Genomic DNA, 16,076 nt, shown 5'->3' with positions numbered 1-16,076 from the left:
AACTTTTAAATCCTTTCCTTCAATTAAGCAGGCATGTAATACCATGAAATAGTATAAACTGTTCTTTTTTATTCTTTCCCACCACCCCCAACATAGTTCTGTTCCTAGGGGATTGGCTTGCTTATTAGCAATTCATAGTGGCTAAAGAAAAGTAGTAACTGATACATAAAAATAGAAAACTGTTCAACTACAGTTCAACTTCAATTGCTCTTCTCAGCCCTTGAAAGAAAATTACATTTGTGGCTTTGTCCACAGTGGTACCCAGAAATCTATAATTCTCTTTGACTCTCTCCACACTAACATATCCCATTTAATACAGTGGAAAAAATGTGAAATCAAGTGAAAAAAATAAAGATATTTTCCTCTGGACTAAAATATCATTTAAACATAATCAGAACGTGAAGAGAAAAGATTTTAATAATGAACAGCAAAATACAAGTAGTAAAAATTCAGCCTATGGTTTCAGCAAGTCACATACCAGGATGAGCAAATGCAGGCAGAGGTTGTATAACAGGGGGAGCCCCGTTAGCCAGGGGGGGCACAGCTGCTGTGGGAACAGAAGATACTAGGGTTGGAGACATTCCAACAACTGGAATGGATCCCATTGGCACTGGAGCAACAGCTGTAAGCGGTGGCATGCTGGCGATACCTCCCATACCTATGAAGAAAAAACAGCTCAACACCATTCACATCCAATCACATTTCAACACTGAATAATAATTAACCCAGTACTGCTTAAAGAAAATCACTTTCCAGCTGTAATATATTCCAATTAAAATAGGGCTTCAAGTTAATCATTTTAAAGAGTAACAAAAATTATGTCAAGGATCACATCAAAAGGACTCAAGACTCAACCTGAAGACAGAACAAACAAGATGAGAATCAAAAAGAATAATAACTGCAGTGGACTTAAAGGCTCAAATATAATTAAATCCATGAGTTCAAAATGATATTTAAAAATAAATAAAATCCTAACTGGTCAAAAAAGGAGGACACTAAGGCAATCAATTTACTACTTTGAAAACTAGTAAATAAAAGGTAGAAAAATCAAACTGCAACCTGCCTTTCCTATGTTTATTATACCTCAGGGAAACCAGATGTTTGATGGGGAAAGCATATTTATTCATTTTATTTTCTTTTTTCTTTTCTTTTTTTTTTTGAGATGGAGTCTCGCTCTGTCACTCAGGCTGGAGTGCAGTGGCGTGATCTTGGCTCACTGCAACCTCCACCTCCCGAGTTCAAGTGGTTCTCCTGCCACAGTCTCCTGAATAGCTGGGATTACAGGTGCCCACCACCACACCCGGCTATTTTTATATTTTTAGTAGAGATGAGGTTTCACCATATTGGCCAGGATGGTCTCAAACTCCTGACCTCAGGTGATCCACCTGCCTTGGCCTCCCAAAGTGCTGGGATTACAGGCATGAGCCACTGTGCCTGGCCCTGGAAGCATCTTTATACAAAAATATTCTAACCAATAAAGAAGAAATGATAAAACAAAAATAAATGTTTCCAGCTGGGCACAGTGGCTTATGCCTGTAAACTCACTACTTTGGAAGGCCAAGGCAGGAAGATCTCTTGAGGGCAGGAGTCCAAAACCAGACAGGGCAAAATAGCAAAATTCCATCTCTACAAAAATTTTTAAAAATTAGTCAGGCATGGTGGTACCCGCCTGTAGGCCTAGCTACATGGAAGGCTGAGGTGGGAGGATCACTTATGCCGAAGAGGTTGAGGCTACAGTGAGCCACAATCACACTGCAGTACTCCAGCCTGGGCAATACAGTGAGATCCTTGTCTCAAAAAAAAAAAAGTAAAAAGCTTACCTTCTTTTTTATTTCTCTGTCCCAACTTTAATACCTTCTTTCATGTGGAGTAAATAAATTTTAGTGTTTGAATGCCCCCTATTGATTTTTTAAAAATATTTTTGTTTGTTTGAGACAAGATCTCACTCTGTTGCCCAAGCTAGAGTGAAATGGCATGATCATAGCTCACTGTAGCCTTCACCTTCTGGGCTCAAGCGATCGTCCCAGCTCAGCCTCCCAACTTGCTGCAACCACAGGTGTGCATCCCTACACCCAGTTTCATATATATATATACGTGTATTTTTTTTTTGGTGGGGCAGTAGAGATGACGTCTTACTATGTTGCCTGAGCTCGTCTCGAACTTCTGGGCTCAAGTGATCATCCTGCCTCAGCCTCTCAAAGTGCTGGGATTACAGGCGTGAGTCACCATGTCTGACCTTTACTATTTTTTAAAAGTAAATTTTCTTTTCAACCTGAGAAAGCTAATTGAAAAGAGTATTATTACATAATAATAGTAATTAAAATTTTCTTTTTTTTTCTTTTATTATTAGAGATAAGGTCTCACTCTCACCCAGGCTGAAGTACAGTCACGTGATCACAGCTCACTGTAACCTTGAACTCCTGGGCTCAAGGGATTCTTTTGCCTCAGCCTCCAAGTAGCTGGGACTACAGACACGCACCACCAAATGCGGCTAAGTTTTTATTTTTTTGTAGAGACAGGGTCTTGCTATGTTACTCAGTCTGGTCTCAAACTCCTGGCCTCAAGCCTCTCACGGTGCTGGGATTACAGGGGTGAGCCACTGTATCCATCCAAAAGTAATTTTCTATTTGGTTGTTGTAGGGATTAAAATCTCCAAATTAATTTATCATAATCAACTTCTAATGGCAGAATATAGAAACTTTACACAAATATAGCTCAATTCCCTTTCTCCTCTTCTGTGCTATTACTGTCACATACATTATAATATGTTATAAGCCCAATAACAGCTATAATTATTACTTTATACAATCTCCTATCTTTTAAACTTGAGAGAAAAGAAGAAAAATAGATTCATGTGGTCTTCTAAATTAACCTACTTATTTACCATTTTTGATGCTCTTCATTTCTTTCCATATATTAAAGTTACCACCTTTTGTCATTTCATTTCATCCTGAAAGTCTTCCATTTAGTATTTCTTCTAAGGTAGGTCTAGTAGCAATGAATTATCTCAGTCTTTGTTTATTTGAAAAGGTCATTATTTCACCTTCATTTTTAAATGATAGTTTTGCTGTATATAGAATTTTGGGTTGAATTTTTTCTTGCAGCATTTTGAATATTCCACTGCCTTCTAACCTCCATTGTTTTCAATTACAAGTCTGCTGTTATTTATATCTATGCTCCCCTATCCATGATGAGTTGCTTTTCTCTTGCTGCTTTCAAGGTTTTATCTCTGTGTTTGGCTTCCGTAGTTTAACTATGATGTGTCTGGGTGTAGATCTCTTTGTATTTACCCTACTTGAGGTGTGTTGAGCTTTTGATTGTGTAGACTATTGCTTTTCACCAAATTTGGCAAGTGTTTGGCTTTTATTCTTCAAATATTTTTCTGTACCTTTCTCTCATGATCCTCCTTCTAAGACTCCCACGACACACATATTGGTAAACTTGGTCTTGTTCCATAAGTCTCTGAAACTTTGTTATTTTTTTTCAATCTTTTTGTTCCATATTCTTCAGATTGAATAATTTCTATTGATTAATCTTCAACTTCACTGACTCTGTCTTCTGCTATCTTGAATCTGCTATTAAGATCCCATGGTAAATTTTTCATTTTAGTTATTGAACTTTTCAGGTTTTGTTTTTGTTTTGAGACAAGGCCTCACTCTGTTGCTCAGGCTGGAGTGCAGTGGCGTGGTCTTGGCTCACTGCAGCCTCCACTTCCCGGGTTCAAGTGATTCTCCTGCCTCAGACTCCCCAATAACTGGGATTACAGGCATCTGCCACCACACCCAGCTAATTTCTGCATTTTTAGTAGAGACGGGGTTTCGCCATGTTGGCCAGACTGGTCTCCAACTTCTAACCTCAGGTGATTCGCCCACCTCAGCCTCTCTAAGAGCTGGGATTACAGCCGTGAGCCACCGCTCCCAGCCTTAGTTATTGAACTTTCCTTTTTTTTTTTGTGACAGAGTTTCACTCTTGTTGCCCAGGCTGGAGTATAATGGCGCAATTTTGTCTCACTGTAACCTCTGCCTCCCGGCTTCAAGGGATTCTCCTGCTTCAGCCTCCCACATAGCTGGGATTATAGGTGCCTGCCATCATGTCCAGCTAATTTTTTGTATTTTCAGCAGAGACGGGGTTTCATCATGTTGGCCAGGTGGGTCTCGAACTCTCTACCTCAGGTGATCCACAGGCCTCGGCCTCCCAAAGTGCTGGGATTACACTTGTGAGCCACTGTGGCCGGCCAGTTATTGAACTTTTCACATCAATTGTCATACTTTTCTAGAATTTCAATTTTCCTCTTTTTTGTAATTTCCATTGTTTTTTGGAGAGTGTCTGTCTGTTGATTCATTTCCATGTTTTCCTTTAGTTCTTCAGTTCTTTGAACGTAATTGCTGCTTTGAAGCCTTTGTCTGCTAAATGAATCCAACAGCTGGATCAGAGATAGTTCCTACTGACTGCCTCTTTTCTTGAGGGTGAGACAATACTTTCCTGTTATTTTTTAATGTCTCAAATTTAGGTGAAAATGGACATTCAGATAATACATTGTAGCTACTCTGGCTCTGATTTTCCCCCTGAAGGTTGTTGTTTCTATCTTTATTTAGTAACCGGCATAGGCTAATTCAGAAAAATCTGTCTTCCCTTGTTGTGCAGCCCCTGATGGTTCTGCTCAGTTGGGTTTTTAAAAAATTCGTTTTTATCTTTAAGCCTGGTTTTTTACGGATTGCACCTGCATCTTTGTAGCACAGTAGTCAGCCAATGATGGGATGGAAGTTGTGCTCAAACACCTCAAGTCAGTAAGGCTTCCTTTCTCTGCCAATCTGTCAGCACAAAAATGCATTCAAAGTTCAGATCATTTTAAAGTCTTCCTCAAAACTTAACATTTCACAGGGCCTTTCTGCATATTCTCTATACGTGCATGCAGTTTGAGGGCTAGTCAGGAGTTTGCAGCTGACTCGGGCCCACCCTGGTCTCCGCGACACATGTGCATAGCCTCAGCCAAGAATATACTTGCCCTGGCCATGACCACGAGTTCAGGATAATAGAGTGGCTGGTCATACCTGCTCTTCTGTGGCCAGAACTGTCATTTCCACTGACAAAGCTGCTGGGCACAGGCATGACTTCCCACTCCCAAAGCAAGTAAGCCCCCTTCAATGACAGCAGTTAAGACTGCTAATATTTACAACCTGTCCCTCCACGTTACCAAGCTGAAGTGTTGGGGGATAGGAAAATGCCCACGAAAGAATGCAACAGACTTCTGCTTCATATCTGAAGCTCAGCAGCTTTTCAGGCATAAATGATTCTCAGATGTTATATACCTTTGGTTAATTTCCAGAGCACTGAAATGGTTATTCTGTCAATTCTGCCCTTGAGGGAAGAATTTGCTCATCTCAACTCAGGCATGGTCGGAAATCTCACTGCTGAAATGTCTTTTAGGTTTCCTTTAATCCATAGTCCCCTCTCCATCCTTTTCATTTTCTTTTCTGTTGAAAGACCCAGGCCATGTGACCTGTGGAGTTTCCCAGTCTGGATTTTGCTGATTGCATTCTCATGGTGCGGTTCAACATTTCCCTCTATATTCTGTATTTCCTGCAAATACGCAGCTACATCCAAAGAATGGATCAAGCTGAGGGTGGATCTCTTTGGCAAGACTACAGGAAACACACAAAATGTAGCTGTCTTTTTGTGATCTTGGCAGTCATTGATGCTTAACGCCTATATTTATCCATTTATGGGGAGTTGGAAATAGTGATGTTCTAATCCTACTATGTCTTTGTCATTTATTAGCTGTAATAATTTTATAAAGAGGTGCTTCTAATGAGGATATACTAGTTGGCTATCCAGTTGTACAGCTCATATACAAAGGCATGATAAATGCCTGATTCTTTCCCTTTACCTGTTTTCAAGGTAATGAACTGGTTTCTTAGGATCTGCTTAAGGTAAATTATTCTTGTTAAATACATTATTAAATCATTATTGAGTCATAAATTCACAAATATTTATTGAGTTTTAATTCATGGCACATTATCATTCTTGAAGTTCAAACTGTCCTCTCTTTGGCCAATGTGAGCCTCTTTGGGTTGGCTTCTGAGAATTTCTGATATCCTCCTACTATTCTTTGATAACTTCCTTGCTAACCAGTATTACAAGATGGGTCCTTCAAGCTCTTCATATTTCATATCTAGACCTGGATTCAGCCATTTCTCCAAGAAACTCTGGTTTCTTTTGGTGAGAAATGATACTTCAAGTTCACAATCTGGACGCTAAGGATGCTCAGTGCTGCTGGGGTAGATGATTGTATCTAGTCTTTTCAGTGAACAGAACTAGGAGACAAATAGATGGATAGATGAAGAGAATAGGGGGTGTGGTGAGAGACGCCTTCTGAGTTCATATTAATACTTTCGATTTGAAAATCAAATCCAAGACTATACTGCTTTTTCATTACATTTGATACTATTACATTTGTTATCTCCTTTCTTCCACACCAGGAATACAGATTTCAAAGATACAGAAAATGACAGAATTAGACTATTCTGTAATTACTCATTTGTTTTCACCACATATCTCAGACAACAGTTTCAGAATAACAATACTAATACCAATTTCTGAATGCATTAAATCATTTTTTTGCATGCAGTCCTGCCCCCCTTAAAGTTTTATCGTATCCAATTGACAGTGCATGGGAATTACATCCGATACTCTCTCCTCCTCAGCCTTCCTTCAGTCTTAGTTCTACAGCTAACTATATATTTAGTGCTCACCACCAGTCCTTATGATGACCTAGGTCTAGCTATTTTGATTGTCTGAAGCACATTCTCTAATAGATTCCTTAAGAAAGGCTCATGTTAACATACCCCGAGGCCTTATAAATTGGTAATGTTTTGTCTGTTTTTTCTACTTGAAAGTCAGTTTTTCTGGACACAAAATCCTTGGCTTGTTCTTTCCCTGAGAATTCTAAATATGTTACTCCATTTTCTTCTAGCAGAAAGCACTGCTGTTGAAAAATCTGAAGATAATCTAATTTTCCCCCTTGTAAGTCATATGCTTTCTTTTTCTACATGTCTAAATAATTTCTCCTTTAACTAGAATATATCTTAGTGTTGGACTTTTTAGATTGATATTCTTGGCCACATGATACTCTTTTAAATATAGTTTAGAATCTCTTATTTTAAGAAAGTTGTCTTGAATTCATTTTTATCATTTGTTCTATTCCATTGGTTTAGTTTTCTTCCTCAGGGACTCCTGCTGCCCATACATTCAATCTTCTTTGTCTTAAATACTTGTTACTGTTTCTCAAATTCTTTTTATATCTTTTCCATTTCCTTTTATTTATTTAGGAGACCTAGTCTCACTCTATCCCCGAGGCTGGAGTGCAGTGGTGTGATCTCGGCTTACTGCCACCTCTGCCACCCGGGTTCAAGCGATTCTCATGCCTCAGCCTCCAAAGTAGCTGGGATTAAAGGCATGTGCCACCATGCCCAGCTAATTTTTGTAATTTTAGTAGAGACGGGGTTTTGCCATGTTGGCCAGGCTGGTCTTGAACTCCTGACCTCAGGTGATCCACTCACCTCAGCCTCCTAAAGTGCTGGGATTACAGGCATGAGCCATTGCGCCCAGCCTCATTTCCTTTTAATTTAAATTTTTTTCCTCTTTGTAACTTCTATTTTTCTTCAGTTAGTATCCCCTGTGTTGCTTCTAGTTGCATCCTCATTTCTAGAATGAATTTTTCTTTTATTTCTCATTCTTTCTGTCACCTTATTTATGAGCCTTAAAAACTCTGATTTACTTTCATCTTTCAAGTCTTGTATCATTTTCTTATTCTCTTTGAGCTTGTTTTGAAGTAGTGATTTACTGGTGTGCTTTCACTGTCCACAGGGGTGTTATTTCTCCCTTTATTCTCCTTTTTTCTAATAATAACTTTGTGTTATTTGACCTTGCTTGACACTTTCTGCAGTGGATTTGACCTTGCTTGATACTTTCTGTTGCTCATTTTTATGTGAGCCTTGCTTCCTAGGAATTCCAGTCTCCATTCTCCTCCCCTACTTTTGTCTGGACCGTCTCTTTCCTTTGTATCCATGTCCCTGTACTGCTCAATTTTGATTCCACTCCCAGTCATTTTTCCTAAGTATGAATCCCTGTCCCAAAAGGAAGGCTTGTTGGGCCAGTCTTTTGAGTTCATAGGGGCTGGACTGCTCCAAATCTCTCAGATCCTTTGTACTCACTCAGTACTGCAGAGAGCATAACCCTTTCCTATTTCTATTGCTGCTCTCAGCCTGGTTGAACTTTCTTGCAAATACCTGTTAGCTATTTTGGGGTTCTCCTGTTTCAAGTGCACCAGGTACCCTAATTCTTCCCTCTTCCTCCTGCACTGTTACAAATGTACACAGTTCTGTTTTGTTTGTATTTCTTTTTACTAAGAGCATATATTACTTGTGTAAAATTTTAAAAATAGGGCCAGGCGCGGTGGCTCACGCCTGTAATCCCAGCACTTTGGGAGGCCAAGGCAGGTGGATCTTGAGATCAGGAGTTCGAGACCAGCCTGGCCAACATGGTGAAACCCCGTCTCTATTAAAAATACAAAAATTAGCCAGGCGTGGTGGCACATGCCTGTAATCCCAGCTACCGGGGAGGCTGAGGCAGGACAATCGCTTGAACCCAGGAAGCGGAGGTTGCAGTGAGCCGAGAAGGTGCCACTGCACTCCAGCCCTGGGGGACAGAGCAAGACTCCACCTCAAAAAAAAAAAAAAAAAAAAAAAGATTTTAAAAATAGTGTTGTTGAGCACAGTGGTCATCACTGGATAATAGAATTAATAGTAATTTTTACTTTTTAAGTCTTTTTGCATTGTTGACTCACAAGCAGCATCTATTACTTATACAGTAAGAAAATCAGACTATTTCCTTTTTTTTTTTTTTTTTTTTTTTTGAGACGGAGTCTCGCTCTGTCGCCCAGGATGGAGTGCAGCGACGCGATCTCAGCTCACTGCAAGCTCTGCCTCCAGGGTTCACGCCATTCTCCTGCCTCAGCCTCCCAAGCAGCTGGGACTACAGACACCCGCCACCATGCTTGGCTAATTTTTTTTGTATTTTTAGTAGAGACAGGGTTTCATCATGTTAGCCAGGATGGTCTCGATCTCCTGACCTCATGATCCGCCCGCCTGGGCCCCCCAAAGTGCTGGGATTACAGGCGTGAGTCACTGCGCCCGGCCTATTTTCATTTGTAAAAACAATGTTTATAGACACTGAAAATCCAACAAAGAGAAGAAAACAATTCTAACTTGGGCTTTACTAAGTTTATTAATTATAGTCATCTAGATGACTGGTTTACAGTTCACGTGCACACTGTCAAGCACATTACCACACATCTCATTTGGAATCAGATTAACTTTACATATCCACACATAGCAACATGTATCAGGTTTACCTTGTCAGTTTTAGAATTCCAAAATTTTCTAAGATTATTTGATAACTATATTTTTAATGTGTTTTTCTTTTTAAAAATTTGGTTCTTTTGATAACTATACTGAATTATACTCCAAATCCTGGTTTTTGCTTAAGTAAGAATGTCAATCTATTCAAGCAACAACTAAAAATAGATGGAAACAAACTAAAAAGTTTTCATAAGCCATCATTCAGACTTTCAAAAGGCTTGACACAGCATACTGCACAACCAGTTAACCTTCAAGACACGTACCCCATCTGTGCTGCAGACCCCTAACCTAAAAGGAGGCTAACCTCAAAAAGACACTGAGGAAAAGGACAAGTTTAAAAATACTGTTTAATCATCAGACTGGTAAAAGCATCTTTTAAGCTTCCAAATGTGTTAAAAATCTTCTCTTACATAATAATTTTTCCATTTTACAGAAAAGGAAAACTTTATTAGCTATCTATCTATCTATCTACTTACATTAAAAAAATAGAAATAGGATCTCACTATGTTGCCCAGGCTGGTCCTGAACTAGGAGCCTCAAGCAATCCTCCAGCCTTGGTCTCCCAAAGTGCTGCGATTACAGTCATGAGCCACCGTGCCTGGCCTACTGTGCTTTAAATAGCCACTGCAAAAAGACTATCATCCTTTTGACAACTGACTACCTTTTCTGAATGAATGACTTTCTAAATAAATACATCTACCAGAAGCCGTATTCTGGCTGCCATCACCTCTTCCTGTGTAAGTCTTAATTCTTGAAATTCTCTCCCCTCTTCCAAGCCTCCAATCAGGATTTTGTCCCTATCACTCTACTGAAACTGCTTGTCAAGGTCACTTCAAAAGCTCATCACATCAAATCTAATCACCACTGTTCTGCCATATTCTTACTCCATCTCTCAAAAGCAGCTCAAACAATGGAGCATTCCCTCCTTCTTGAAACACTTTTTCTTGGTAGCAGGACACCAATCTTCTGCCATTTCACTTTTGTCAGTCTCAGTTTCTGGCTTCTCCTCTTTTGCCTGGCCTTTAAATGTCACATCACATCAAGGCTTGGGTCTACACTGTACTCCTTATAGCTAAGCTTGCCCCTAAGACGTGCTCTCCATATCCAAACTGCCCCAGAGCTGATCGATCCTTCCTCTGAGCTCCAGTCAAATGTAGTCATCCCCGTCTCCTTAACATCCCAACTTGGAAATCTACTAGGACTCTCAAAATCACCAAAACTCTTAATTTCTCCTTTAAAACCATTCCTCTTCCTGTTACACCCATCTCAGTATACACTTATACTATCCATCTAGTTATTCATGTGAAAAGCCTTAATACTCCTTTTTCATTTCTTATTTCCAATCTACTGACAAGTCCTTTTTACTTTTTTTCCAAAATACAGGCTATAATGAATCTAATCTGTCCTCCACATTATTATTACCACCAGATATAAATCACCATTGCCTCTTGCCCGTGGCAAAAGCCTCCTAACTGATCTCCAGGATTCCATTCTTGTCCCCTACATTCCAGTCTTCAGATAACACAGATAAGTCTATCAACCACATCACTCTTCTGCTTCATCTGTTGTTTGCTTGCTTTTCCTTATGGTCTCCCCATGCTTCAGCTACGACGCCCCTCGCACACCTTCCAAACCCCAAGCTAGTTTTTGCCTTAGGACTTTTGCCAGTGCAGTTCCTTTAGCCTGGAAGGCCTCTCCCCTAGGTCTTCACATGGCTCTCATCACCTACATCAGTTCCAAAAGTCATCTGCTCAAAGAATTCTTCCCTGGCCATCTTGTTCTACTGGTTTCTCTCTCTCTGTCTCTCTCCTATTACCCTGTTTTAATGAACTTATTGCACTTATTCTCACCTAAAAGTATTTATTTCCTTGCTCCCCACAATTTGAAAATAAGATCCACAGTGGTAGGAGCCATGAGGTCTTGCTGGCCAGCATGTTCCCAGCAACTAGGACACACAGTAGGGGCTTACAAAACACTGGTTTAATCCAATAAAACCATGTACTCTGGCAAAACAAAAACCAAGCAAAAGAAAAACAGACTCCTCCTGTATAAGTTGGGTCCAGAACAAAAGAATTATGCTGAGTGCACACTGGTGAAAGAAGGTACCAAGTCTACCCATAGAATTTCCTAGAATAGAAAATTCTATTTTCAGGGTGCTCTAAGGCAAGTCACAGTATCACTGCACCCCATTTTTCTCTCTTCTCTGTAGGGGAGTTGAACAAAATCATTGTTCAGACTCCAGTCTGAGCCTTAATTCTATAGTGTGTTAACAACTACTTTAAAAAATATCTGAGGCTGGGTGCCATGGCTTATGCTGTAATCTCAGCACTTTGGGAAGCCAAGATGGGAGCATTACTTGAGATTAGGAGTTTGAGACCAGCCTGGGCAAAAGAGCAAGACTCTATCCATAAAAAAATTTTTTTAATTACTTCAGTGTGGTGGTGCATGCCTGTAGTCCCAGCTACACAGGAGGCTGAAGCAGGAGGAACGCTTGAGCCTAGGAGTTGGAGGCTGCAGTGAGCTATGATCGTGCCATTGCACTCTAGTCTGGGCAACAGAGTGAGACCCTGTCTCAAAACAAAAAACCCATGCAGACAAGAAACCATGGAAGAGTGACACATCATGTCACCCAATTAGTTTGGTGATAATGAAGGCATGGAGAAGGTAGTTTTAAAAAACCTAAAGCCATCCGGGTGCGGTGGCTCATGCCTGTAATGCCAGGAGTTTGGGAGGCCGAGGCGGGTGGATCGCAAGGTCAGGAGTTCAAGACCAGCCTGGCCAAGATGGTGAAACCCTGTCACTACTAAAAATAGAAAAATTAGCCGGGTGTGGTGGTGGGTGCCTGTAATCCCAGCTACTCGGGAGGCTGACGAAGGAGAATTGCTTGAACTCGAGAGGCGGAGGTTGCAGTGAGCCGAGATCATGCCACTGCACTCCAGCCTGGGCGACAGAGTGAGACTCCGTCTCGCCTTTAGATAAATGGTAGCTTTGGACAGGTTCTATCTCCTTTGTTAGAAATACGGCCTTAAGCAAAATGTTCAATTTCTGAGAATCTCAGTTCCCTCATTTATATAACAGGGCTAATACAGTCTGCATACTTTTTAGGATTATCATTGTGATCAAATATTATATGTGAAGGCACATACTATATATAAGGGCAAGGAAATGCAGAGTCAGATTTTTGTTTTGTTTTGTTTTTTGAGATAGGGTCTGGCTCTGTCACCCAGGCTGGAGTGCAGTGGCACGATCTCCCTTGGCTCACTGCAACCTCCACCTCCTGGGCTCAAGCCATCCCCCTGCCTCAGCCTCCCAAGCAGTTAGGACTACAGGCACACACCACCATACCCAGCTAATTTTTGTATTTTTTGTAGAGATGGGGTTTTGCCATGTTGCCCAGGTTGGTCTCAAACTCCTGAGTGCAAGCGATCTGCCCACCTCGGCCTCCCAAAGTGCTGAGATTACAGGTATGAGCCACCACACCTAACCAATAATTTTCAATATTAATTAGAAAGCAGGCCAGGTATGGTGGCTCATCCTGTAATGCCAACACTTTGGGAGGCTGAGGTGGGTGGATCACCTGAGGTCAGGAATTCAAGACCAGCGTGACCAACATGCTGGAACCCTGTCTCTATAAAATACAAAAATTAGCTGGGTGTTGCAGCATGTGCCTGTAGTCCCAGCTAGTCGGGAGGCTGAGACAACAGAACTGCTTGAACCCGGGAGGCAGAGGTTGCAGTGAGCCGAGATCATGCCACTGCACTCCAGCCTGGGTGACTAAGTGAGAGTCTGTCTCAAAAAAATAAATAAATAAATAAATAAAACAATGACAATAGTAATAAATTATTTTATTCTCAAGTGGCTCAACGAACTATAAAATATATATATGTATTTTACCCTAGATTGAGCTGAGAGGTAGAACTAGAAAATACTTAAGTAAACTTGATCAAGATCATGTACTGGTAACTTCTCCTATGTTCTGATATCCTTCATGGTTTAGCCTCATCAAAATCATTTACTGAGAACATCAATGTGGTGAGAACAAGGTGAGAAAAGACAGGGAGAAGTCTGGGGGGAAGAGTGATGGGCTGCCTGGCAGAGTATTAGGTCAGAAATCCTGGCAGGTTTAACAGTAGCAGGTTACTTAACGACTGTAAAACTTTCTCAGCAGTAAGATCACAACCTCCTGAAACTAAATCAGCAATAGCTCCACAACTGAAATTCTGATGGCAGAATGGAATAAGAGAAAATGAATTAAATGGTACAGGAAAAATTATTGACCCCAGGTTTGAGAGAAAAAGAAGAAATGGGGTGCCTCTAGTCATTTGACCTTTTCTCCACTATGAGATTTCTTCTTGTAGCATTGGAAGAAAGCCAAAAGAAAACCAAATACCGTTTTTTTTTTTTTTTTTTTTTTTTTAAGACAGGGTATCACTTTGTCACCCAGGCTGCGGTGCAGCAGTGTGATCTTGGCTCACTGCAGGCTTGACCTCTTGTGCTCAAGTGATCCTCTTGTCTCAGTTTCCCAAGTGGCTGGGACTATAGACACCCACCACTATGCCTGATCAATTTTTAAATTTTCAGTAGCAACGAGGCCTTGTTATGTTGCCAGGCTGGTCTCCAACACGTGGGACCAAGCAATCCTCCTGCTTTGGCCTCCCAAAGTGTTAGGATTATAGGCATGAGCCACTGTGTTCGACCCCAAACACCCTTGAATTATTTTAACACCTGGGTCCTGACCAAAGATTGGCTACAGAGATCTTCAGGGATTCAGAGCAAGTTCCACTTAAATTAGCTGGTTAACTAAGGGCTAAACATTGTGAGCACACACTGGACAAGACAAACAACGGCCCCAGTCATGTGGAGGCTGCTGCAGTGTTCACTTCTGCTCTTCCTCGCCTTTGCTCATATATGGATTTTTCTTTCTTTTCTTGGACCACTATCCTATTTGCCTAAAAATCTTCCCAAAACCTTTCCCCTTACAAAAACCAGCCTTGTGGCTAAAACTTACTACAAGAAAGGCAATACATTGTTTTTAATAGCAAACCTAGTAAGTAAAACCAGAGTATTTCTGTATCTTAGCTTATCATTAATTGTATCAGAGACACCCTGAATTACTGTTGACTGCCCCCTCCCAAATCTATTCACTTTATCACCTATCATCAGCTATCTGAGGATGAAGAGATGAAAAGAAACTCTAGCCACAATTTTCATGTTTTGTTTTAAACTATTAAAGAACCTCCCCGTGAATCAGATGTTAGATTTTATTACTGTGATCTTCAAATTAACCTAAATAAAGTCTAGAATGAGAACAGAAATCAGAACTACTGATCTCAGTCAACTAATTAATCAATTAACTTATAAGAAAAATACCTGGTTGAAAGATAATTTTTTATGGAATCACGTTTGTTTGTTTTGAGACGAAGTCTTGCTCTGTCGCCCAGGCTGGAGTACAGTGGCACAATTTTGGCTCACTGCAGCCACTGCCTCCCAGGTTCTCCTGCCTCAGCCTCTCCGAGTAGCTGGGATTACAAGTGCGCACCACCACACCTGGCTAATTTTTTATATTTTCAGTAGAGATGGGGTTTCGCCATGTTGACCAGGCTGGTCTCGAACTCCTGACCTCAGGTGATCCACCTGCCTCAGCCTCCCAAAGTGCTGGGATTAGAGGTGTAAGCCACCATGCCTGGCTGGAATTAGGTTTTTAATCAGGATAACAATGTTTACTTTTTCTCTATTCCATTTTGTTCTAAGAAAGAATTTAATGTGGCCAAGTGACTCAATACTGTGATTCAAAATATATATATTTCTAGATGCCATAATCCAAAGGAATTGTTTATGCACAAGGAGAAACAGACATTATGGAAACCGAAAATCAAAAGGAAGTATGCAACAACCTGAAGGATCAATGGAAGAGAAAAAAAAAAAAAAACCCAGAAGCTGCAGCAGCGGACTGTAAGTTTGTTCCTTTTCCCCTGACTGACGGCCTGCATCTCTGCTTTCATTTTGATTACTTTACATCCTAGGGTTCAAATGTGAACATGCTCCTTCTTCTCCCCAGCAATATCTTCCTGCAGGGGGCCATCATTTTTCAGACAGAATTACCTCCTAGAATTTCATAATGTTATAAACCAAGAGGGAAAAAAAGGAAAACATTTATTTTTAAAATATACAAGAAAATACAGAAACCAATTCATTTTCAGACTTACCAAATGCTGGTGCGCTAGAAATAGCAACTGGTTGCTGTTTCATGACAGGCGGAAGTGCAGAGGGTAGCTGATATCCTTGTAGCTTCAGTTTGATAAGTTTCATAGCTATGGAAAACTCCACTTGATCCATTCTTCCATCATTATTCATGTCAGCTAGTGCCCTGCAAACCAACAGCATGGCCTGAGAACAACTGTGACCATAAAAGAACCTTTCCAAAACCACCACTCCCACCAACACGAAAACAAAATAATTAGCACTCTTACCCCTAGAGACAACAGAAAACATAACTGTTTACCAAACTATGGGGAATAGCCTGTAAATACTGGCCAAGTTTTATATAAACATAAAATATCTTTCACTCTGCCACTTTAGCAGGTAATTTTCAGCCTCAGTGTGAGGATTTGTACTTTAGACATCAAAAGGGGTTTCTTTCTGAAGTGATGAAAACAT

General features: G+C 40.5%; 1 protein-coding gene across 12 annotated transcripts in view; it reads right to left on the bottom strand.

Moving 5' to 3' along the window:
* ITSN1 (intersectin 1) overlaps positions 1 to 16,076 on the bottom strand; it is a 258,350-nt gene that overhangs the window by 149,990 nt on the left and 92,284 nt on the right. For all 12 annotated transcript variants that reach the window (XM_019017661.4, XM_019017665.4, XM_019017662.4 and 9 more), the window contains 2 exons: positions 15,626 to 15,786; positions 479 to 658 (listed from right to left, as the gene is read on the bottom strand). In XM_019017661.4, coding sequence (XP_018873206.1) covers positions 479 to 658; positions 15,626 to 15,786 — 341 coding nt within the window. The remainder of the gene's footprint in view (positions 1 to 478; positions 659 to 15,625; positions 15,787 to 16,076) is intronic.

This window comes from Gorilla gorilla, chromosome 22 (assembly GCF_029281585.2).
Source record: "Gorilla gorilla gorilla isolate KB3781 chromosome 22, NHGRI_mGorGor1-v2.1_pri, whole genome shotgun sequence".
Classification (NCBI taxonomy): Eukaryota; Metazoa; Chordata; class Mammalia; order Primates; family Hominidae; genus Gorilla; species Gorilla gorilla.
This window is presented reverse-complemented; position numbering and strand designations above follow the sequence as displayed.